The following is a 24,069-nucleotide window of genomic DNA, read 5'->3' as shown; positions in this document are numbered from 1 at the left end:
GACGACAGTCAACTCTGATAACTGATAAATGCAATGGCTTGGGACAGTTGTGACAGTTTGCACTAAACCGGAACACGCAGTTAGTTATCAGAGGCAATTCAAAATGATGCAATTGAATTGGGATTAGGACCTACATTGCACTTTTTAAACAATTTATCTAATGTGCACTTATCAGGAGTTGACTGAGGTGCGGGATGACACCATTGAATTTTCCATGTCGAATTTGTGAGTTCATTTTCAGCTAAAGTTGTTGGATGTCAGACGTATAAACAAATTGTGTGACTCCATTCTTGCTTATAAGATGCTTATAAGATAAACTCATGCTATGCCATGCACACAGCATAAAGACAGCCAGCCAAGGTCAACATTGATAACTATGGCTCGCGGTAGTCGGCTGAAAATGGAAGGGTGTGACATATGTCTGGTCTAATTAGCTTTGTTTGCACCCCACTAAGCCCCCTGTTGTTGCGATGCTAAGAGCCTGCTCTCTGAACCCTCCCTGCAGTAGCAGCAAAGCTGCAGATTAGTGCCGAGCCTGTCTAGCTGTGGGGAGTTGAGCTTTTTACTCGCCGCCTGATGGATTTGTGTGACCGGTCACTTTAGCGTCCTGCTGCACTATGTAACTGAAGCTAACATGCTTTCTGCAGTATTACTATTATTGTATTAGTCTGTTTCTTCAGCTGCAAGTCTTAAGACAGTTACTAGCAAGCAAAGCCAGGATAGCAGTTTACCTGTTGCGTTCGATACTCGCCACAGGTCACAGAGTGAGTAATCAATGTGGTTTATCATTGGAGACTCATCAATCTTGGTTGTTGCATCTGTTTGTTTGTTTAGTCTGTCTCTCTCTCTTACTGACTATTATCTGCCTGTGGTACCTGTAGCACGCTCTTCGATAATCTCAACGTGAGTGTGAGTAATTGATGTGTTGTATCATATGCTTTGGAGACACAGCAATCTCGGTTGTTGCGTCTGTTGTTTGTTTAGTCTCGCTCACAGTCTCGTATTGACTAATAGAAGTCTGCTGTTCTAGACACACCTGGGATGTCTGTTGTGTCTGCTCTGAGTCACTGTTTGATTCTGACTAAATGTCTTGTCTGCAGGTTGAGTGTGGCGTAGTGAGAGGCAGGATGACCAGACACTGAGGAAAAAGGAGCAGACTCTGAGGAAAAAGGAGACAGAGGAGTGTGTTCACCGTGGGAGAGCTCCTCATCACTCTCCCCCCCGACAGCTGCACCAATGTTCTCTCCCGACCAGGAAAACATCACCACCCCAGCCTCCACCAAAGTGCCAGTCAAATACGGAGAGCTCATTGTTCTGGGGTAAGAGGAGGGTTAATTGCATTTTGTTGCTTATGTACAGTAGGGTTATCCTAATCTGATATTAGTGAAGGGATGGGCAGGCAAGTGTTGAAGAAATACATGTAACGGAGTCAAACGTGGTTTCCATATGTGTGATGTGTTTGGTACCGTTCCATTGATTCAAATGTGTTGCTAATGCTCTCAATAACATTGCTGCCCTGAATTTATCAGGCACTATCGATAAAGGTCAGTGGGAAAAAGTTATGATGGACTACTTTCTGGAGGACGATCGTGCCATTCTGACTCTGAAAATGAATCAGACGATGAGGAAATCCCTGATTTAGGTAAAAACATTTTCATTGAAGAAGACATTGTAGAGTCTTCTGATGACGGTGATGGTGGAAGAAACGGCGATCAACATTGTTGTTGTCACGGAAGAAGTTGCCCGAGTTTTTAAATCAGTGGAATGTCTGGTAGAAGAAGAGTATGATAAGAAGATGAATACAATTCTGTCGTTTGATTGCAAATGCAGCGGGAGTTGAAAAGAGAACACAGAAGGCTGTTGTTTAACCTCTTTAGTGCGGAAATCCCGTTACCGGGATCAAATTCGACAACATCCGGTGAAATCGGAGCGCACCAAATTCAAAATACAAAATCGTAATATTAAACATTCATAAAAATACAAGTGTCTTACATTGTTTAAAAGCTTAACTTCTTGTTAATCCAGCCGCTTTGTCAGATTTCAAAAAGGCTTTATGGCGAAAGCATACCATGCGATTATCTGAGGACAGCGCCCCGCATACAAAAGCATTACAAACATTTTACAAACAAGCAGAGGCATCACGAAAGTCAGAAATAGCGATAAAATAAATCAATTACCTTTGAAAATCTTCCTCTTTTTGCAATCCCAAGGGTCCCAGCTACATAACAAATGGTCCTTTTGTTCGATAAAGTCCTTCTTTATATCCCAAAAAAGTCTGTTTAGTTGGCGCGCTTGATTCAGTACTCCACCGGTTTCCCTCGTTCAAAATGCATACAAATGAATCCCAAAGGTTACCAATAAACGTCGTCCAAACAAGTCAAACAACATTTCTAAACAATCCTCAGGTACCCTAATATGTAAATAAACGCTAAAACTTAAGACGGAGAATAGTATGTTCATTACCGGAGATAAATAACGAAGTGCACGCCCTCACCGACGCACACCACAATACTACAGCCAAAATGGGAGCCACATAGAAAAACTACAAATTCTATCAAATTTTTCAAAAACAAGCCTGAAACTCTTTCTAAAGACTGTTGACATCTACTGGAAGCCCTAGGAACTGCAAACTGGGAGGTTTCCTTTGATATTCCCATAAACAGCCATTTCAATGATTGGTGAGCTCAACAAAAAAATAATTCTGGATGGATTCTCCCCGGGTTTTTGCCTGTCATATCAGTTCTGTTATACTCAGACATGATTTTAACAGTTTTAGAAACTTCAGAGTGTTTTATATCCAATACTACCAATTATATGCATATCCTAGCTTCTGGGCCTGAGTAACAGGCAGTTTACTTTGGGCACATCAGTCATCCGAAACACCGAATACTGCCACCGGCCCTCAAGAAGATAAAACACCTGCCTCCGGATTACATCTTCAAACTAAGTGCAACCATGGCATCCGTGACAGAGAGGGAGAAAGATCTGATGATTCTTATGGCATTACACACGGTCAGTGTGAATCAGAGTGACTTGACACAACGGGACAAGCAAGTTGTACAAACAAAATGGAAATGACACAGGACGTCTTATTTAATGAAAGGGGTTGCAGTCTGGCGTGACGCGTTCATCCATGTATATGGGTAAGAGTCTAGCTACAGTTTCAGATATTATACATTTCTAATTTTGTCAGAAAGTTGTTTTCATTGCAAGTTAAAGCTTACTGTTAGCTAGTGTAGTAATCTTACTGTTAGATCTGTGTAGTAATATTATCTCGGAAAGCAATTTGCATTGCTAGTTATAGCCTAATTTTAGCTAGCTAACTAGCTAAGATTGAACCTATTTGGTTAACTTGTGCTAGCTATGACAATCAGCTTGAATTGCTAGTATTCTATGGATTGGGATTATGGTTCATTGTTTAGCTAGCTACACGTCTAAACAAAAGACCCCAAGATAAAGCGTACTGTTAGCTGGCTAGCTGACGTTAGATGGCTGGCTCGCTAGCTAACATTACGTGTATGATCTTTGTAGTGATATTCTCTCAGCCAGCCATTTGCATTGCTAGTTATAGTCTAATGTTAGCTAGCTATGACAATCGGTTTGTATTGCTAGTACTCTATGGATTGGGATTATGGTTCATTGTTTAGCTAGCTAGCTAGATGCATGTCCAAAGAAAAGTATCCACTTCGCCAGATGATTAGATGACCCATCAAGTTAACCAGGTGTGTCTGATGGTGATTACGGCTATCTACTGCATAATAATGCTAACATATTTGTGTCTGGAATTTGTCTTTCAGCATCAGTAGAACACGCACCAGCCTATGGTAAGACAAGGGGTGGTGATCTATGTATATCTGTAAACAACAGCTGGTGCACTATATCTAAGGAAGTCTCGAGATTTGCTCGCCTGAGATAGAGTATCTCATGATAAGCTGTAGACCACGCTATCTACAGTTGAAGTCGGAAGTTTATATACACTTAGGTTGGAGTCATTAAAACTCGTTTTTCAACCACTCCACAAATTTCTTGTTAAGGACAACAAAGTCAAGGTATTAGAGTGGCCATCACAACGCCCTGACCTCAATCCTATAGACAATTTGTGGGCAGAACTGAAAAAGCGCATGCGAGCAAGGAGGCCTACAAACCTGGCTCAGTTACACTAGCTCTGTCAGGAGGAATGGGCCAAATTTCACCCAACTTATTGTGGGAAGCTTGTGGAAGGCTACCCGAAACATTTGACCGAAGATAAACAATTTAAAGGCAATGCTACCAAATACTAATTGAGTGTATGTAAACTTCTGACCCACTGGGAATGTGATGAAAGAAATAAAAGCTGAAATAAATAATTCTCTCTACTATTATTCTGACATTTCACATTCTTAAAATAAAGTGGTGATCCTAACTGACCTAAGACAGGGCATTTTTACTAGGATTAAATGTCAGGAATTGTGAAAACTGAGTTTAAAGGTGTTTGGCTAAGGTGTATGTAAACTTCCGACTTCAACTGTACCAAGAGAGTTTTCATCTGTATTTTTCATACCACCACAGAACGATGCTGGCACTAAGACCACACTCAATGAGCCGTATACCACCATAAGTAAACAGGAAAACGCGCATCCAGAGATGCCCCTCCTAGTGGCCAGGGACTTGAATGCAGGGAAACTTAAATCCGTTTTACCTCATTTCTACCAGCATGTTAAATGTGCAACCAGAGGGAAAAAAAACTGTAGACCACCTTTACTCCACATACAGAGACGCGTACAAAGCTCTCCCTCGCCCTCCATTTGGCAAATCTGACCATAATTATATCCTCCTGATTCCTACTTACAAGCAAAAATTAAAGCAGGAAGCACCAGTGACTCGGTTAATAAAAAACTGGTCAGATGAAGCAGATGCTAAGCTACAGGACGGTTATGCTAGCACAGACTGGAATATGTTCCGGGATTCTTCCGATGGTGTTGAGGAGTACACCACATCAGTCACTGGCTTCATCAATAAGTGCATCGATGACGTTGTCCCCACAGTGACTGTGCATACATACCCCAACCAGAAGCCATGGATTACAGGCAACATCTGCACTGAGCTAAAGGATAGAGCTGCCGCTTTCAAGGAGCGGGTCTCTAACCCAGAAGCTTATAAGAAATCCTGCTGGGCCCTCCGACGAACCATCAAACAGGCAAAGCATCAATACAGGACTAAGATCAAATCGTACTACTCCGGCTTCGATGCTTGTCGGATGTGTGCAAACTATTACAGACTACAAAGGGAAGCACAGCCAAGAGCTGCCCAGTGACACGAGCCTACCAGACGAGCTAAATGAATTCTATGCTCGCTTCGAGGAAAATAACACTGAAACATGCATGAGAGCATCAGCTGTTCCGGACGACTGTGTGATCACGCTCTCCTCAGCCGATGTAAGACCTTTAAATAGGTCAACATTCACAGATGGATTACCAGGACGTGTACTCCGAGCATGCGCTGACCAACTGGCAAGTGTCTTCTCTGATATTTTTAACCTCTCCCTGTCTGAGTCTGTAATACCAACATGTTTCAAGCAGACCACCATAGTCCCTGTGCCCAAGAACACTAAGGTAACCTGCCTAATGACTACCGACCCGTGGCACTTACGTTGGTAGCCATGAAGTGCTTTGAAAGGCTGGTCGTGGCACACATCAATACCATTATCCCAGAAACCCTAGACCCACTCCAATTTGCATACCGCCCCAATAGATCCACAGATGATGCAATCTCTATTGCACACCACACTGCCCTTTCCCACCTGGACAAAAGGAACACCTATGTGAGAATGCTATTCATTGACTACAGCTCAGCGTTCAACACCATAGTGCCCTCAAAGCTCACCACTAAGCTAAGGACCCTGGGACTAAACACCTCCATCTGCAACTGGATCCTGGACTTCCTGACAGGCCGCCCCCAGGTGGTAAGGTTAGGTAACAACACATCCACACGCTGGTCCTCAACACAGAGGCCTCTCAGGGGTGCGCGCTCAGTCCCCTCCTGTACTCCCTGTTCAGTCATGACTGCACGGCCAGGCACAACTCCAACACCATCATTCATTTAGCTGATGACACAACAGTGGTTGGCCTGGTCACCGACAACGATGAGACAGCCTATAGGGGAGGAGGGTATACCTGCCTGTGTGGTGCCAGGACAACAACCTCTCCCTCAACGTGATCAAGACTAAAGACATCAATATGGACTACAGGAAAAGGAGGACCAATCACGCCCCCATTCTCATCAACCGGGCTGTAGCGGAGAAGGTTGAGAGCTTCAAGTTCCTTGGTGTCCACATCACCAACAAACTAACATGGTCCAAGCACACCAAGACAGTGGGGAAGAGGGCATGACAAAACCTATTCCCCGTCAGGAGACTGAAAAGATTTGGCATGGGTCCTCAGATCCTCAAAAGGTTCTACAGCTGCACCATCGAGAGCATCCTGACTGGTTCCATTACTGCCTGGTGCCATACCTGGCAGTAACTGCTCGGCCTCCAACCGCAAGGCGCTACAGAGAGTAGTGCGTATGGCCCAGTACATCACTGGGGCCAAGCTTCCTGCCTTCCAGGACCTCTATACCAGGCTGTGTCAGAGAAAGGCCCTAATAATTGTCAAAAGACTCCAGCCACCCTAGTCATAAACTGTTCTCTCTGCTCCTGCACGGCAACGGTACCGGAGCGCCAAGTCTAGATCCAAGAGGCTTCTAAACAGCTTCTACCTTCACGTTATGAGACTACTGAACATCTAATCTAATGGCTACCCAGACTATTTGCATTGCCCCCCTCCCCCTCCCTCTGCATTGTTGGTTAAGGGCTCCACCAGTCATACAAGGAGAATGGTCTAATGCAGGGCTCTCCAACCCTGTTCCTGGAGAGCTACCCTCCTGTAGGTTTTTCACTCCAATACCAGTTGTAATTAACCTGATTCATCTTATCAACTAGCTAATTATTAGAATCAGGTGCGCTATATTAGGGTTGGAGCGAAAACCTACAGGACGATAGCTCTCCAGGAACAGGGTTGGAGAGCCTTGGTCTAATGCCTCCCGTCAAAAGAGAGCTACACCTGAAGCATGAGGACTTGCAGCGAGTTGTGAACTTCATCAACAACTACGCAGAAGATAATGCAATAGTATTACCAGGACTCCACCCAGGACACAAATACTTTGGTGGAAAGCTGCTGCCATCTCAAGACCAGAGTAAACACTTTGTCAGAGATTGCTGGTGTTGTGAAGGACAGCACTGTGACAGTGGTCAACATCCCACAGCTGGTTGGACTGGAGGATTGTACAGTGCTGGTGGAAAGCTATGGCTGGCAAAAATACCTGACTCCGTACTTCAGGACGCTGCCACAGATCAAGCAGTACCAGCACTTCAGGTGAATATAATTTTCCTTGCATTGTATGAGGTTATTCTTCTTATCTAAACTTGGGAGGTGAATTGATGTCATGCAAGGTTGTAATGTCTTCTAATTTTTGTTGGTTATTTCCTATTTTACAGCTTCATTGCTCTGGAGCCAGGTGTTGTCGCCAAGGAGCGTTCGGACTGAGTCGGAACCAGGTTTCAGCTGCTGTGCAACGCTGACATCCTTCCTCCCATTAATGGTCTGCCTGTACAAGCACCACCTGGACTGGACACAGCTAGACAAACTCATATTTTTGAGAAGATCAGTGAGTGTTGTAACGAAGAGGCTATTGACATCACATGCTCTGCACCAAAGTCAAAGGCAGGACAGAAACAGGCTCTCCGAATATAGAGTCCCTTGTTCATGCGTGGTTCGTACGGACCAGTTCATCACTGGGGGAGAGTTCCCAGTCATCAGCACTATCTGCAGTGCCTCTATGGACATTCACATGACTCCTAACACACACGCCATATGTTGCTGCTACAGTTATTATTTTTTTATCCTGCTGCTCAGCCACTTTACCCGTGTTTTTATGCATATAACTACCTCATCTATCACCAGTATCACTGATATTATTATTGATATTGTTATTGTTATTTTGTTCTTTCTCTACTGGCATTGACACTTGTTATTTTGTTCTTTATATTGACACTATCTATTTTTGATATTGCTACTATGCACATAACCATTTCGCTGTACTGTTTACACCTTGTGTAGAGACCCATCCACTTTGCAAGATGTGGCTGGGGGTTATAGCATTTCTTTCACATGACCCATCAATTTAGACAAGTGTGTCTGGGTAAGCATCAACTAATATTATCTAATTTACCTGGACACTTTCTGTTTACCTGGAATTTTTCCTTATTGTAGGCTACTACTTTTACCGCTTTTAGTCTTAATCTTTACCACACTACATGACCTTTAGCACATGACCTCACATGTGAATCCTTAAAGAGATGGGCGGGGTTAAGGCTTAAGAGGGTGTGAACAAGGCTGAATGGGTGTAGACAAAAGAGCTCTCCAGTAGGTGAACCAAAACATTCTACGGCCATTTTCTCAAAAAGTGGAGTTACAAGTTTATCAATTTTCAAATCAGAATTACTTTCCCATTGTTCCTCAAATGCAGTGTATGATATACCATTTTGTAGCTCTGAGTCTCTACTTTTATCCAATGTAAAAACACAATTTCAAATGTTGCTACATAAGATAGAATCAAGGCTGAATCATATGCTGAGCACTTGTTGGCTGCTTTTCTATCACTCTGCGGTCCAACTCATCCCAAACCATCTCAATTGGTTTGAGGTCAGGATATTGTGGACGCCAGGTAATCTGATGCAGCACTCCATCACTCTCCTTGCTCAAATATCCCTTACACAGCCTGGAGGTTGTGTTTTGGGTCACTGTCCTGTTGAAAAACAAGTGATAGTCCCACTAAGCGCAAACCAGATGGGATGGCGTATCGCTGCAGAATGCTGTGGTAGCCATGCTGGTTAAGTGTGCCTTGAATTCTAAATAAATCACAGACAGTGTCACCAGCAAAGTACCCCCAGACCATCACACCTCCTCCTCCGTGCTTCACGGTGGGAACCACACATCCGGAGATCATCCGTTCCCCTACTCTTTGTCTCACAAAGACACAGTGGTTGTATCCAAAAATCTCAAATTTGGACTCATCAGACCAAAGGACAGATTTCCACCGTCTAATGTCCATTGCTCGTGTTTCTTGGCCCAAGCAAGTCTCTTCTTATTATTGGTGTTCTTTGGTAGCGGTTTCTTTGCAGCAATTTGACCATGAAGGCCTGATTCACACTGTCTCCTCTGAACAGTTGATGTTGAGATGTGTCTTGAACTCTGTGAAGCATTTATTTGGGCTGCAATCTGAGGTGCATTTAACTCTAATGAACTTATCCTCTGCAGCAGAGCAAACTCTGGGTCTTCCTTTCCTGTGGCGGTCTTCATGAAATCCAGTTTCATCATTGATGGTTTTTGCGACTGCACTTCAAGAAACTTTACATTTTCCGGATTGACTGACCTTCATGTCTTAAAGTAATGATGGATTGTCGTTTCTCTTTGCTTATTTGAGCTGTTCTTACCATAATATGGACTTGGTCTTTTACCAAATAAGGCTATCTTCTGTATACCTTGTCACAACACAACTGATTGGCTCAAACGCATTAGGAAGGAAAGACTAATTAACTTTTAACAAGGCACACCTGTTAATTTAAATGCATTCCAGGTGACTACCTCATGGAACTGGTTGAGATATACCAAAAGCTGTCATCAAGGCAAAGGGTGGCCACTTTGAAGAATCTCAAATATATTTTGATTTGTTTAACACTTTTTTGGTTACCACATGATTGCATATGTGTTATTTCATAGTTTGTGTTTTCACTATTATGCTACAATGTAGAACATTTTACAAAAAACTCTTGAATGAGTAGGTGTGTCCAAACTTTTGACTGGTACTATATAAACTCAGTAAAAAGAGAAACGCCCTCTCACTGTCAACTGCATTTATTTTCAGCAAACTTATTATTATATTTGTATGAACATAAGATTCAACAACTGAGACATAAACTGAACAAGTTCCACAGACATGTTGTCATGGCTGTTCAAATGATCGGACCAAAGCGCAGCGTGTTCGTAGTTCCACATCTTTATTAACCGTGAAACTAAATGCAATACACCAAACACTTGAAATAACAAAACAACAAACCGTGACGCAGAGAGGAAAACACACTACTGAAAAATTAACACCCCACAAAACCAAAATGAAAAACCCCCTACATAAATATGATCTCCAATTAGAGACAACGAGAACCGGCTGCCTCTAGTTGGCGATCATCCCAATAACCCCAACATAGAAATAGAAATCTAGAAAACCCACATGGAAACAGAAAACAAGAAAACCACCCAAAACACCCCCTGTCACGCCCTGACCACTCTACTATAGAAAATGACCTCTTACAAGGGTCAGGACGTGACAGTACCCCCCCCAAAGGTGCAGACCCCGACTGCACACAAACAAAACCCAATAAAACAACCACAAAACACAAAGGGAGGGTAGGGAGGGTGACAAAAGTCTATGGCGGCTCTAGTGCTACACCCAGAACCTTCCTCTCCCTCCGATCCTCCAGCAACGGAGGTGGCTCAGGGCGTAACCCCCGTTCCGCCCGCAGATCCCTCCGCTTCTGTAACACCGGCCTGTAGATCATTATCAGAGGAATCGGACTGTAGATCATTACCGGAAGCTCTGTGACCACCGCTGGAGGTTCTGGCCTACAGGCCGCCGCTGGAGGATCTGGGCTGCAGGCCGCCGCTGGAGGTTCTGGGCTGCAGGCCGCCACTGAAGACTCTGGGCTGCAGACCGCCGCTGAATACTCTGGGATGCAGACCGCCGCTGAATACTCTGGGATGCAGATAGCCGTTGAAGGCTCTGAGCTGCAGACCGCCGCCGAGGGCTCTGGGTTGCAGACCGCCGCCGAGGGCTCTGGGCTGCAGACCGCCGCTGAAGGCTCTGGGCTGCAGATCGCCGCTGAAGGCTCTGGGCTGCAGACCGCCGCTGAAGGCTCTGGGCTGCAGACCGCTGCTGAAGGCTCTAGGCTGCAGACCGCCGCTGAAGGCTCCGGACTGGGGAGCATCGCTGGAGGCTCCGGACTGGGAGGCGTTGCTGGAGGCTCCGGACTGGGAGGCATTGCTGGAGGCTCCGGACTGGGGAGCGTCGCTGGAGGCTCCGGACTGAGGAGCGTCGTTGGAGGCTCCGGACTGAGGAGCGTCGCTGGAGGCTCCGGACTGAGGAGCGTCACTGGAGGCTCCAGACTAGGGAGCGTCGCTGGAGGCTCCAGACTAGGGAGCGTCGCTGGAGGCTCCAGACTAGGGAGCGTCGCTGGAGGCTCCAGACTAGGGAGCGTCGCTGGAGGGTCCAGACTGGGGAGCGTTGCTGGAGGTTCCGGGCTGAGGTCCGTCTCAATAGGTTCCGGACTGTAGGCCGTCTCAGTAGGTTCCGGACTGTAGGCCGTCTCAGTAGGTTCCGGACTGTAGGCCGTCTCAATAGGTTCCAGACTGTAGGCCGTCTCAGTAGGTTCCGGACTGTAGGCCGGCTCAGTAGGTTCCGGACTGTAGGCCGGCTCAGTAGGTTCCGGACTGTAGGCCGGCTCAGTAGGTTCCGGACTGTAGGCCGTCTCAGTAGGTTCCGGACTGTAGGCCGTCTCAGTAGGTTCCGGACTGTAGGCCGTCTCAGTAGGTTCCGGACTGTAGGCCGTCTCCGTAGGTTTCGGACTGTAGGCCGTCTCAGTAGGTTTCGGACTGTAGGCCGTCTCAGTAGGTTCCGGACTGTAGGCCGTCTCCGTAGGTTGGACGGGGAACTGTCGCCGGAAGCTCTGGACGGGGAACTGTCGCCGGAAGTTCTGGACGGGGAACTGTCGCCGGAATCTCTGAACGGGGAACTGTCGCCGGAAGCTCTGGACTGGGAATGTGCACTGGAATCCTGATGCGTGGTACTGGTATGGGTGGCGCCAGACTGGTAACTCCCACCTCAGGACGAGTGCAGGGAGAAGGAACAGGACACTCTGGACTGGGCATGCGCACTGGAGGTCTGATGCGTGGAACTGGCCTAGGTGGCGCCAGACTGGTAATACACACCTCAGGACGAGTGCAGGGAGCAGGAACAGGACACTCCGGACTGGGCATGCACACTGGAGGTCTAATGCGTGGAACTGGCCTAGGTGGCGCCAGACTGGTAACACGCACCTCAGGGCGAGTGCGGGAAGAAGGCACAGGACGTACCGGACTATAGAGGCGAACTGGAGACCAGGCATGCTGAGCAGGCCTACTCCTTCCTGGCTGAATGACCATCTTCGCCCTACACCGGTGAGGAGCTTGCACCGACCGCACCGGGCTGTGAGTGCGTATGGGCGATATAGTGCGCATCACACCATAACCCATTGCTCGTTCATCCACTCGCTCCTCAGTATGCCCGCTCCGCAGTGCTCTTAATGCCAGTACCTCTCTCCGGAATCTTGCGTCGAGCTCCGCGCTTGACTCCCTGACTGGCTCCGGTTCACTCCACGGCTCTCTCCGATAAGCACGGGAAGTTAGATCAGGTCTCCCCCCTTACATCGCCAAACTCCCAAAACACCCCCTGTCACGCCCTGACCACTCTACTATAGAAAATGACCTCTTACAAGGGTCAGGACGTGATACATGTGACTAACAGAAATTGAATAATGTGTCCCTGAACAAAGGGGTAACAGTCAGTGTCTGGTGTGGCCACCAGTGGCATTAAGTACTGCAGTGCATCTCCTCCTCATGGACTGCACCAGATTTGCCAGTTATTGCTGTGAGATGTTACCCCACTCTTCCACCAAGGCGCCTGCAAGTTCCCAGACATTTCTGGGGGGAATGGCCCTAGCCCTCACGCTCCGATCCAAGAGGTCCCAGACGTGCTCAAAGGGATTGAGATCCGGGCTCTTCGCTGGCCATGGTAGAACACTGACATTCCTGTCTTGCAGGGAATCACACACAGAATGAGAAGTATGGCTGGTGGCATTGTCATGCTGGAGGGTCATGTCAGGAGGAGCCTGCAGGAAGGGTACCACATGAGGGAGGAGGATGTCTTCCCTGTAATGCACAGCGTTGAGATTGCCTGTAATGACAACAAGCTCAGTCCGATGATGCTGTGACACACCGCCCCAGACCATGACGGACCCTCCACCTCCAAATCGACCCCGCTCCAGAGTACAGGCCTCGGTGTAATGCTCTTTCCTTCGACTATAAACGCGAATCCGACCATCACCCCTGGTGAGACAAAACTGCGACACATCAGTGAAGAGCACTTTTTGCCAGTCCTTGCTGGTCCAGCGACGGTGGGTTTGTGCCCATAGGCGACGTTGTTGCCGTTGATGTCTGGTGAGGACCTGCCTTAAAAAAAACTCAGTCCAGTCTCTCTCAGCCTATTGCGGACAGTCTGAGCACTGATGGAGGGATTGTGCATTCCTGGTGTAATTTGGGCAGTTGTTGCCATCCTGTACTTGTCCCGCAGGTGTGATGTTCAGATGTACCGATCCTGTGCAGTTGTTGTTACACGTGGTCTGCCACTGTGAGGACGATCAGCTGTCCGTCCTGTCTCCCTGTAGTGCTGTCTTAGGCGTCTCACAGTACGGACATTGCAATTTATTGCCTTGGCCACATCTGCAGTCCTCATGCCTCCTTGCAGCATGCCTAAAGCAAGGTTCACACAGATGAGCAGGGACCCTGGGCATCTTTCTTTTGGTGTTTTTCAGAGTCAGTAGAAAGGCCTATTTAGTGTCCTAAGTTTTCATAACTGTGACCTTAATTGCCTACCATCTGTAAGCTGTTAGTGTCTTAACGACCGTTCCACAGGTGCATGTTCATTAATTGTTTATGGTTCATTGAACAAGCATGGGAAACATTGTTTAAACCATTACAAATGAAGATCTGTGAAGTTATTTGGATTTTTACAAATTATCTTTGAAAGACAGCGTCCTGAAAAGGGGACATTTCTTTTTTTGCTGAGTTTACATTTTAAACATCACACACAGCCTACATTTCAGTACATACACACAAAATATCTAGGTCAAATAGGGGAGAGGCATAGTGCGGTGATGTGTTGCCGTTTCTGTTTTTTTAAACCAGGTTTCTTGTTCATTTGAGCAATCTGAGATGGAAGGGAGTTCCATGCAATCATGGCTCTATATAATACTGTACTTTTTCTTGAATTTGATCTGGATTTGGGGACTGTGAAAAGACCCCTGGTGACATATCTGGTGGGGTAAGTGTATGTGTCAGAGCTGTGTGTAAGTTGACTATGCAAACCATTTTGAATTTTCTTATGAAAAGAAGAAGTGATGCAGTCAGTCTCTCCTTTACTTTTAGCTAAGAGAAACTGGCATGCATAGTATTGATATTATACTATACTATTGATATTATACTATTATACTCTTGATTATAGTGAAGAGAAAGAGGTGCTGCTCTATGGGCCAGCTTTGGTTTTCTAGGTCTTTCTTTGCAGCACCTGACCATATGACTGGGCAATAATCAAGATAAGGTAAAACTAGACCCTGCAGGAGTGTGGTTTAAAAAAAGCAGAGCATCTCTTTATCACGGACAGTCCATGTAAACATTATTAAAGTAACCAGTGTTCAATGACTCCTATGTACGTAGGACAAAGCAGTCTCTAAGGTGCAGGGTAGAGTACCGGATGGTAGCTAGCTAGTAACAGTGACTAAGGTTCAGGTTAGGGTACTGGGTGGAGGCTGGCTAGATGAACATTTTCATGGCCTGGAGATAGAAGCTGTTTAATTATCTCGGTCCCAGCTTTGATGCACCTGTACTGTTTCCACCTTCTAGATGGTAGCGAGGTGAACGGGACATGGCTTGGGTGGCTGAGATCCTTGATGATCGTCTTGGCCTTCCTGTGACACTGTAGGGTGCTGTAGACATCCTGGAGGGCTGGCAGTGTGCCCCCGATGATGTGTTTGGCCGACTGCACCATCCTCTGGAGAGCCCTGCGGTTGTGGACAGTGCAATTGCCGTACCAGGTGGTGATACAGCCCGACAGAATGCTCTCAATGGTGATTCTGTAGAACTTTGTGAGGTTCCTAGGGGCATAGCCAAATCTCTTCAGTGCTGTAGCGCCTTTTCACTACACTTTCGGTGTGAAGGGACCATTTCAGGTCGTCAGTGATGTGCACGCCAAAGAAATTGAAGCCTTTGACCTTCTCGGCTGCGGCCCCGTCGATGTGGATGGGGGCATGATCTCTCTGCTGTCTCCTGTAGTCCATGATCAGCTCCTTTGTTTTGTTGACGTTGAGGGAAAGGTTGTTCTCCTGGCACCACTCCGCCAGGGCTCTCACCTCCTTCCTGTAGGCTGTCTGGTCATTGTTGGTAATCAGGCCTACCACTGTTGTCTTGTCAGCAAACTTGAGGATTGAGTTGGAGACTTGCGTAGCCACGCAGTCATGGATGAACAGGGAGTACAGGAGAGGGCTGAGCACACACCCCTGTGGGGCCCCAGTGTTGAGAATCAGCGTGTCAGAGGTGTTGTTGCTTACCTTCACCACTTGGGGTCGGCCAGTTAGGAGTTGCACAGGGAGAGGTACAGACCCAGGGCCCTCGGCTTAGTGATGAACTTGGAGGGCACTAGGCTGTTGAAGGCTGAGCTGTTGTCTCACATAAGTTTTTCTCTTGTACAGGTGGGATAGGGCAGTGTGCATGGCAATGGCCATTGCTTCGTCTGTGGATCTGTTGAGGCGGTATGCAAATTGTATGGGGTCTAGGTTGTTTGGTAAGGTGGAGGTGATATGGCCCTTAACTAGCCTTTGAAAGCACTTCATGATGAAAGAAGTGAGTGCTACGGGGCGATAGTCATTTAGTTCAGTTACATTCCCTTTCTTGGGTAAAGGAACAATGGTGGACATCTTGAAGCAGTCTAGACACGATTAAAGAAATCGGGTGTGTTACTGCAGGGCTGGAATGAAAGCCTGAACACCTAAGTAAATCTCCAGGACCGTTACCTGGATGGAACAGCAATGGTCATGTGGTGCAATACTTTTTTTGTGGTTTGAAACAGTCCTGTTCAATGCATAGCAACATGCAGTGCCTTCCCAAAGTATTCACACACCTTATTCCAAAAATGTTTGTGTTACAAAGTGGGATTAAAATTGATTTAATATGGATTTTTTTGTCAACAATCTACACAAAATAATTTATAATATCAAAGTGGAAGAAAAATGTATATATCTTGATTAGATAAGTATTCAACCCCCTGAGCCAATACATGTTAGAATCACCTTTGGCAGCGATTACAGCAGTGAATCTTTCTGGGTAAGTCTCTAAGAGCTTTCCACACCTGGATTGTGCAACATTTGCCCATTATTCTTTTCAAAATTCTTCAAGCTCTGTCAAATTGGTTGTTGATCATTGCTCGACAACCATTTTCAGGTCTTTCCATAGCTTTTCAAGCAGATTTAAGTCAAAACTGTAACTCGGCCACTCAGGAACATTCACTCTCTTCTTGGTAAGCAACTCCAGTGTAGATTTGGCCTTTTGATTTAGGTTATTGTCCTGCTGAAAGCTGAATTAATCTCCCAGTGTCTGGTGGAAAGCAGACTGAGCCAGGCTATCCTGTAAGATTTTGCCTGTGCTTAGCTCAATTCCGCTTCTTTTTTATCCTGAAAAACTCCCCAGTCCTTAACAATTACAAGCATACCTATAACATGATGCAGTCACCATTATGCTTGAATATATGGAGAGTGGTACTCAGTAATGTGTTGTATTGGATTTCCCCAAACAGAACACTAAGTATTCAGGACAAGAAGTTAATTGCATTGCCACATTTTTTACAGTGCCTTGTTAGTTGTTAGTTTCTTAGTACCTTGTTGCAAACAGGATGCATGTTTTGAAATATTTTTATTCTGTACAGGCTTTCTTCTTTTCACTCTGTAAATTAGCTTAGTATGTGGAGTATCTGCAATGTTGTTGATCCATCCTCAGTTTTCTCCTATCACAGCAATTAAACTCTGTTACTATTTTAAAGTCAGCATTGGCCTCATGGTGAAATCCCTGAATGGTTTCCTTCCTCTCTGGCAACTGAGTCAGGAAGGACGCCTTTATCTTTGTAGTGACTGGTGTATTGATACACCATCCAAAGTGTCATTTATAACTTCATCATGCTCAAAGGGATATTCAATAGCTTCTTCGACCCCCCCCTCATGTACTCCGTGGTCTTTGTGGTCTTTGTGGTTGAGTATGTGTTTGAAGTTCACTGTTCTACTGAGGGACCTTACAGATAATTGTATGTGTGGAGTACAGAAATTAGGTAGTCATTCAAAAATCATGTTAAACACTATAATTGCACTTCCATGCAACTTATTATGTGACTTGTTAACCCGTTTTTTACTTTGGAATGTATTTAGGTTTGCCATAAAAAAGGGTTCGAGTAGTTATTGACACAAGACATTTCAGCTTTTCATTTTTTATTAATTTGTAAAAATTTCTAAAGACATAATTCCACTTTGACGTTATGGTGCATTGTGTGTAGACCAGTAATAAAAATAACACAATCAAATGTGGAAAAAGTCAAGGATTTTGAATACTTTATGAAGGCACTACATGATAAGTTACGTATTGGCAACTGTGGTATGCTACAACTGTGCTACGTGGAGGTTCTTTGAAATAAATGCAAGTCAGCACTTATGCTCTAAATGTGAACCACATTGTTCCAACTTCCAAAAGACACAATGGTGCATGTTAATTTACAATATTTGAACTGGGCAGTTGTGTTTCTTTTTGAAAGGGGGAGCAGGGTGGTTCTATCGAAATCCAGTTAAATGTACACTGCAACTCAGCCACAGTGAGGGTAAACAAAGAACGCTGCTGGCTTCCTGAGTGTAAGCCATTTTTTCGGACAAAGGAGAATGTAGCTTATGTGGCGCGGAGAGAGGGAGGATGTGAGCTGAGTTGTTGGTGGTTGTTGTGACTTCGAAAGTATTCTATCACGTTCACGTTGTATTCAGCAGTAGAACGGTCTGAAAAGAAAACAACATTCAACTGACAGACTACTTTCTTTTTGCAGTTCCAAGTAGTTAACAAAAGCATTGGTTGTCTCAGTTAGCACAGGATTTAATGCTACCAATTAAGACGTTAAATTAGATAATACAGTCTTAATACTTCCAACTTGTCCAGGAAAAGTAGGTACAGTGGGGGAAAAAAGTATTTGATCCCCTGCTGATTTTGTACGTTTGCCCACTTACAAAGAAATGATCAGTCTATAATTTTAATGGTAGGTTTATATGAACAGTGAGAGACAGAATAACAACAAAAAATTCCAGAAAAACGCATGTCAAAAACTTTATAAATTGATTTGCATTTTAATGAGGGAAATAAGCATTTGACCCCTCTGCAAAACATGACTTAGTACTTGGTGGCAAAACCCTTGTTGGCAATCACAGAGGTCAGACATTTCTTGTAGTTGGCCACCAGGTTTGCACACATCTCAGGAGGGATTATGTCCCACTCATCTTTGCAGATCTTCTCCAAGTCATTAAGGTTTCGAGGCTGACGTTTGGCAACTCGAACCTTCAGCTCCCTCCACAGATTTTCTATGGGATTAAGGTCTGGAGACTGGCTAGGCCACTCCAGGACCTTAATGTGCTTCTTCTTGAGCCACTCCTTTGTTGCCTTGGCTGTGTGTTTTGGGTCATTGTCATGCTGGAATACCCATCCACGACCCATTTTCAATGCCCTGGCTGAGGGAAGGAGGTTCTCACCCAAGATTTGACAGTACATGGCCCCGTCAAATGATGCGGTGAAGTTGTCCTGTCCCCTAAGCAGAAAAACACCCCCAAAGCATAATGTTTCCACCTCCATGTTTGACGGTGGAGATGGTGTTCTTGGGGTCATAGGCAGCATTCCTCCTCCTACAAACACGGCGAGTTGAGTTGATGCCAAAGAGCTCCATTTTGGTCTCATCTGACCACAACACTTTCACCAGTTGTCCTCTGAATCATTCAGATGTTCATTGGCAAACTTCAGACGGGATATATATGTATTCTTCAGCAGGGGGACCTTGCTGGCGCTGCAGGATTTCAGTCCTTCACGGCGTAGTGTGTTACCAATTGTTTTCTTGGTGACTATGGTCCCAGCTGCCTTGAGATCATTGACAAGATCCTCCCGTGTAGTTCTGGGCTGATTCCTCACTGTTCTCATGATCATTGCAACTCCACGAGGTGAGATCTTGCATGGAGCCCCAGGCCGAGGGAGATTGACAGTTATTTTGTGTTTCTTCCATTTGCGAATAATCGCACCAAATGTTGTCACCTTCTCACCAAGCTGCTTGGCGATGGTCTTGTAGCCCATTCCAGCCTTGTGTAGGTCTACGATCTTGTCCCTGACATCCTTGGAGAGCTCTTTGGTCTTGGCCATGGTGGACAGTTTGGAATCTGATTTATTGATTTCTTCTGTGGACAGGTGTCTTTTATACAGGTAACAAGCTGTGGTTAGGAGCACTCCCTTTAAGAGTGTGCTCCTAATCCCAGCTCGTTAGCTGTATAAAAGACCCCTGGGAGCCAGAAATCTTTCTGATTGAGAGGGGGTCAAATACTTATTTCCCTCATTAAAATGCAAATCAATTTATAACATTTTTGACATGCGTTTTTCTCGATATTTTTGTTGTTATTCTGTCTCTCACTGTTCAAATAAACCTAACATTACATTTATAGACTGATCATTTCTTTGTCAGTGGGCAAACATACAAAATCAGCAGGGGATCAAATACTTTTTTCCCCCACTGTAGCTGCCTCCTTTCGATGAAGCAACAGGAAAGCCCTCATTTCCCAATGAAATCTTTGCACTCGCTCAACCGTACTGTCTGAAAGTTGAATGTTTACACTGCAGATGCTGGCAGGTGTAAACGACCAAAAGATAACCTCGTAGCTTAGCTCCTCTGATTGGACGAAAGAGGATTGGGCCTTGTTTTAATGGAGATCTGACTGCAACAAACCCAAAGCTGGAGTGTGACCCTATTCCACCAAGGAATTACAGTAAAGTAGACAGTCGGCCCCTCAGTGGTCACTTTATTTTAGAAGTGGATCGAATGACTTCATTACATTTACATTTTAGTCATTTAGCAGACACTTTTATCCAGAGCGACTTACAGGAGCAATTAGGGTTAGGTGCCTTGCTCAAGGGAACATCTATAGTTTTCATTAATTTCCCTTTTAAATGGGTTTATAGTGGTTAAACTATTTGTTTTAGTTGTGTTCAGAGTCTTAGTTAGCATAGTCTTATTTTGCATAGTCTTATTTTCACATATTAAAACTAAAATAAAAGTGTACACTACGTGGCCAAACGCATGTGGACACCTGCTCGTCGAACATCTCATTCCAAAATCATGGTCATTAATATGGAGTTGGTCCCCCCCTTACTGCAATAACAACATCCACTCTCCTGGGAAGGCTTTCCACTAGATGTTGGAACATTGCTGCAGGGATATGCTTCCATTCAGCCACAAGAGCATTAATAAGGTTGGGCACTGATGTTGGGCGGTTAGGCCTGGCTCGCAGTCGACATTCCAATTCATCCCAAAGGTATTTGATGGGGTTGAGGTCAGGGCTCTGTGGAGGTCAGTCAAGTTCTTCCACACCGATCTGGTCAAACCATTTCTGTATGGACCTCAATTTGTGCACGGGGGCATTGTCATGGTGAAACAGGAAAGGGCCTTCCCCAAACTATTGCCACAAAGTTGGAAGCACAGAATCGTCTAGAATGTCATTGTATGCTGTAGTGTTAAGATTTCCCTTCACTGGAACTAAGGGGCCTAGACCGAACCATGAAAATCAGGTAATTAGGTATGTACGACAGGACCAGATGGGAGAGATGGGTAGGAGCAAGCCCATGTCATTTCATGAAGCTCCCAACGAACAGTTATTGTGCTGACGTTGCTTCCAGAGGTAGTTTGGAACGCTGTAGTGAGTGTTGCAACCGAGGACAGACGTTTTTTACACGCTACATACTTCAGCATTTGGCGGCCCCGTTCTGTGAGCTTGTGTAGCATACCACTGCGGTTGAGCCATTGTTACTCCTAGACGTTTCTACTTCCCAATGACAGCACTTACAGTTTACCGGCGCTTCTCTAGTGGGGTAGAAATTTTATGAACTGACTTGTTGGAAAGGGGGCATCCTATGACGGTGCCACGTTGAAAGTCACTGAGCTCTTCAGTACGAGCCATTCTACTGCCAGTGTTTGTCTATGGAGATTTCATAGCTGTGTGCTCGAATTTATACACCTGTCAGCAACGGGTGTGGCTGAAATAGCCGAATCCGCTAATTTTCCTCATCAATCTACACACAGTACCCCATAATGACAAAGCAAAAACACGGTTTTAGAAATTTTTGCAAATGTATAAAATATATATATATATATTACATACGTATTCAGACCATTTACTCAGTCATTTGTTGAAGCACCTTTGGCAGCAATTGCAGCCTTGAGTCGTCTTGGGTATGACGCTACAAGCTTGGCACATCTGTATTTGGGGAGTTTCTCCCATTCTTCTCTGCAGATCCTCTCAAGCTCTGTCAGGTTGGATGGGTAGCGTCTCTGCACAGCTATTTTCAGGTCTCTCCAGAGATGTTTGATCAGGTTCAAGTCCGGGCTCTGGCTGGGCCACTCAAGAACATTCAGAGACTAGGGTCGTTGTCCTGTTGGAAGGTGAACCTTCGGCCCAGTCTGAGGTCCTGAGCGCTCTGGAGCAGGTTTTCTTCAAGGATCTCTCAGTACTTTGCTCCGTTCATCTACCCCTCCATCCTGACTAGTCTCCCAGTCCCTGCCACTGAAAAACATCCCCACAGCATGATGCTGCCACCATCATGCTTCACTGTAGGGATTGTGCCAGGTTTCCTCCAGACGTGATGCTTGGCTTTCAGGCCAAAGAGTTCAATCTTGGTTTCATCAGACCAGAGAATCTTGTTTGTCTGAAAGTCTTTAGGTGCCTTTTGGCAAACTCCAAGCTAGCTGTCATGTGCATTATTTTTCTTGTCTGGCCACTCTACCATAAAAGCCTGATTGGTGGAGTGCTGCAGAGATCGTTGTCCTTGTGGAAGATTCTCCCATCTCCACACAGAAACTCTGGAGCCATGTCAGAGTGACCATCGGGTTCTTGGTCACCTCCCTGACCAAGGCCCTTCTCCCTCGATTGCTCAGTTTGGCTGGGCAGCCAGCTCTAGGAAGAGTCTTGGTGGTTCCAAACATCTTTCATTTAAGAATGATGGAGGCCACTGTGTTCTTGGGGACCTTCAATACTGCAGACATTTTTTGTTACCCTTCCCCAGATCTGTGCCTCGACACAATCCTGTCTTGGAGCTCTACAGACAATTCCTTTGACCTCATGGCTTGGTTTTTGCTTTGACATGCACTGTCAACTGTGGGACCTTATATAGATAGGTGTGTGCCTTTCCAAATCATGTCCAATCAAGTGAATTTATCATCAAGTTGTAGAAACATCTCAAGGATAATCATTGGAAACAGGATGCACCTGAGCTCAATTTCGAGTCTCATTGTAAAGGGTCTGAATACTTATGTAAATTAGGTATTTTTGTTTTTTATTTCTGAAAAACTGTTTTTTAGAACAAGGCTGTAATGTAACAAAATGTGGAAAAAGTCAAGGGGTCTGAATACTTTTCCGAATGCACTGTATATATCCTATATGATGAAACAAACAATCAACAGATTATTTTGTACTGTAACTTTTCAAGATGGCCTTTTCCCACATTTGATGGTTCCCCCTAGCCTGGCCTCATACTGTAAGTGCCATAGCCAACTGCTCTTCCATATCCTTTGCTATGACACCAAATGAATAAAGAGAGGAGTTTGCTAAAGCACGAAACAGACTGGAACACCAGGCTAGGATCCCACTGCCAGGATGTCTTGATTAAAATGGTCAATTTATATGGGGTGTGTTCTTGTCTACACAGGTACAATTGCTCCCTACCCAACGGAGACAGGGGGAGGCGGAAAAGCCGCTTTGCACTGTGCCGGAGACCCAAGGCCAGCGGGGTGAAACCCAGCACAGTACACGTGGCGTGCACACCTCAGGCAGCCAAGGTAGGAGCTAGGAAACAGTATGCTTGAATTTAAGACCTATTTCTGTAATCGTAGAAACTCTCTTATATAATGTTATGTATGCTTGACAAAAACAAGACAATAGTGACGGCATTGTCTCTTGTTGCACTAATACACAATCTTCTCTCTATAATAGGCATTATATCTCCACTCAGAATGGGGCGCCTGAAGTAAATGTAATTGGTAATGACATCATCCTGCTACTCCTAACATCAAACATTTCCCTCACCACCTGCAGGCCATCAGCAACAAGGACCAGCACAGTATCTCCTACACTCTGTCCCGGGCCCAGACGGTGGTGGTGGAGTACACTCATGACAGCAATACAGACATGTTCCAGGTGAGTGTGTCCCCAGCGAGTCCTCACTGCTCAAGACAAGCCTGGTCCCAGATCTGTTGTACTGTCTTGCCAATTAATATGGTCGAATGTGTGATCTCGCTCGCCGTAGCCGATGTGAGTAAGACCTTTAAACAGGTTAACATTCACAAGGCCGCAGAGCCAGACGGATTACCAGGAAGCATACGGAGAGCGTGCGCTGACCAGCTGGCAAGTGTCTTCACTGACATTTTCAACCTCTCCCTGACCCTGTCTGCAAACCTGGTGGCCAACTAAAAGAAACGTCTGACCTCTGTGATTGCCAACAAGGGTTTTGCCACCAAGTACTAAGTCATGTTTTGCAGAGGGGTCAAATACTTATTTCCCTCATTAAAATGCAAATCAATTTATAACATTTTTGACATGGATTTTTTTGTTGTTATTCTGTCTCTCACTGTTCAAATAAACCTACCATTCAAATTATAGACTGATAATTTCTTTGTCAGTGGGCAAACGTACAAAATCAGCAGGGGATCAAATACTTTTTTCCCTCACTGTACCAACATGTTTCAAGCAGACCACCATAGTCCCTGTCCCCAAGAACACCAAGGTAACCTGTCTAAATGACTATCGCCCCGTATCAGTCACATCTGTAAACATGAAATGCTCTAAAAGGCTAGCGTTCATAGGCTTGG

General features: G+C 45.3%; 1 protein-coding gene across 2 annotated transcripts in view; it reads left to right on the top strand.

Annotated features, from left to right (window-relative positions):
- Window positions 1–24,069, top strand: part of LOC106564855 (E3 ubiquitin-protein ligase pellino homolog 1) — a 62,380-nt gene that overhangs the window by 33,399 nt on the left and 4,912 nt on the right. The window contains exons 1-4 of one of the 2 annotated variants that reach the window (XM_014131318.2): window positions 591–764; window positions 1,101–1,319; window positions 22,911–23,040; window positions 23,297–23,398. In XM_014131318.2, coding sequence (XP_013986793.1) covers window positions 1,237–1,319; window positions 22,911–23,040; window positions 23,297–23,398 — 315 coding nt within the window. In that variant the 5' untranslated portion in view covers window positions 591–764; window positions 1,101–1,236. Of the gene's footprint in view, window positions 1–590; window positions 765–1,100; window positions 1,320–22,910; window positions 23,041–23,296; window positions 23,399–24,069 lie in introns of those variants that run through there. The other variant, XM_014131317.1, reaches the window with a different exon arrangement.

This window comes from Salmo salar, chromosome ssa12 (assembly GCF_905237065.1).
Source record: "Salmo salar chromosome ssa12, Ssal_v3.1, whole genome shotgun sequence".
In the NCBI taxonomy this organism is placed as follows: domain Eukaryota; kingdom Metazoa; phylum Chordata; class Actinopteri; order Salmoniformes; family Salmonidae; genus Salmo; species Salmo salar.
This window is presented reverse-complemented; position numbering and strand designations above follow the sequence as displayed.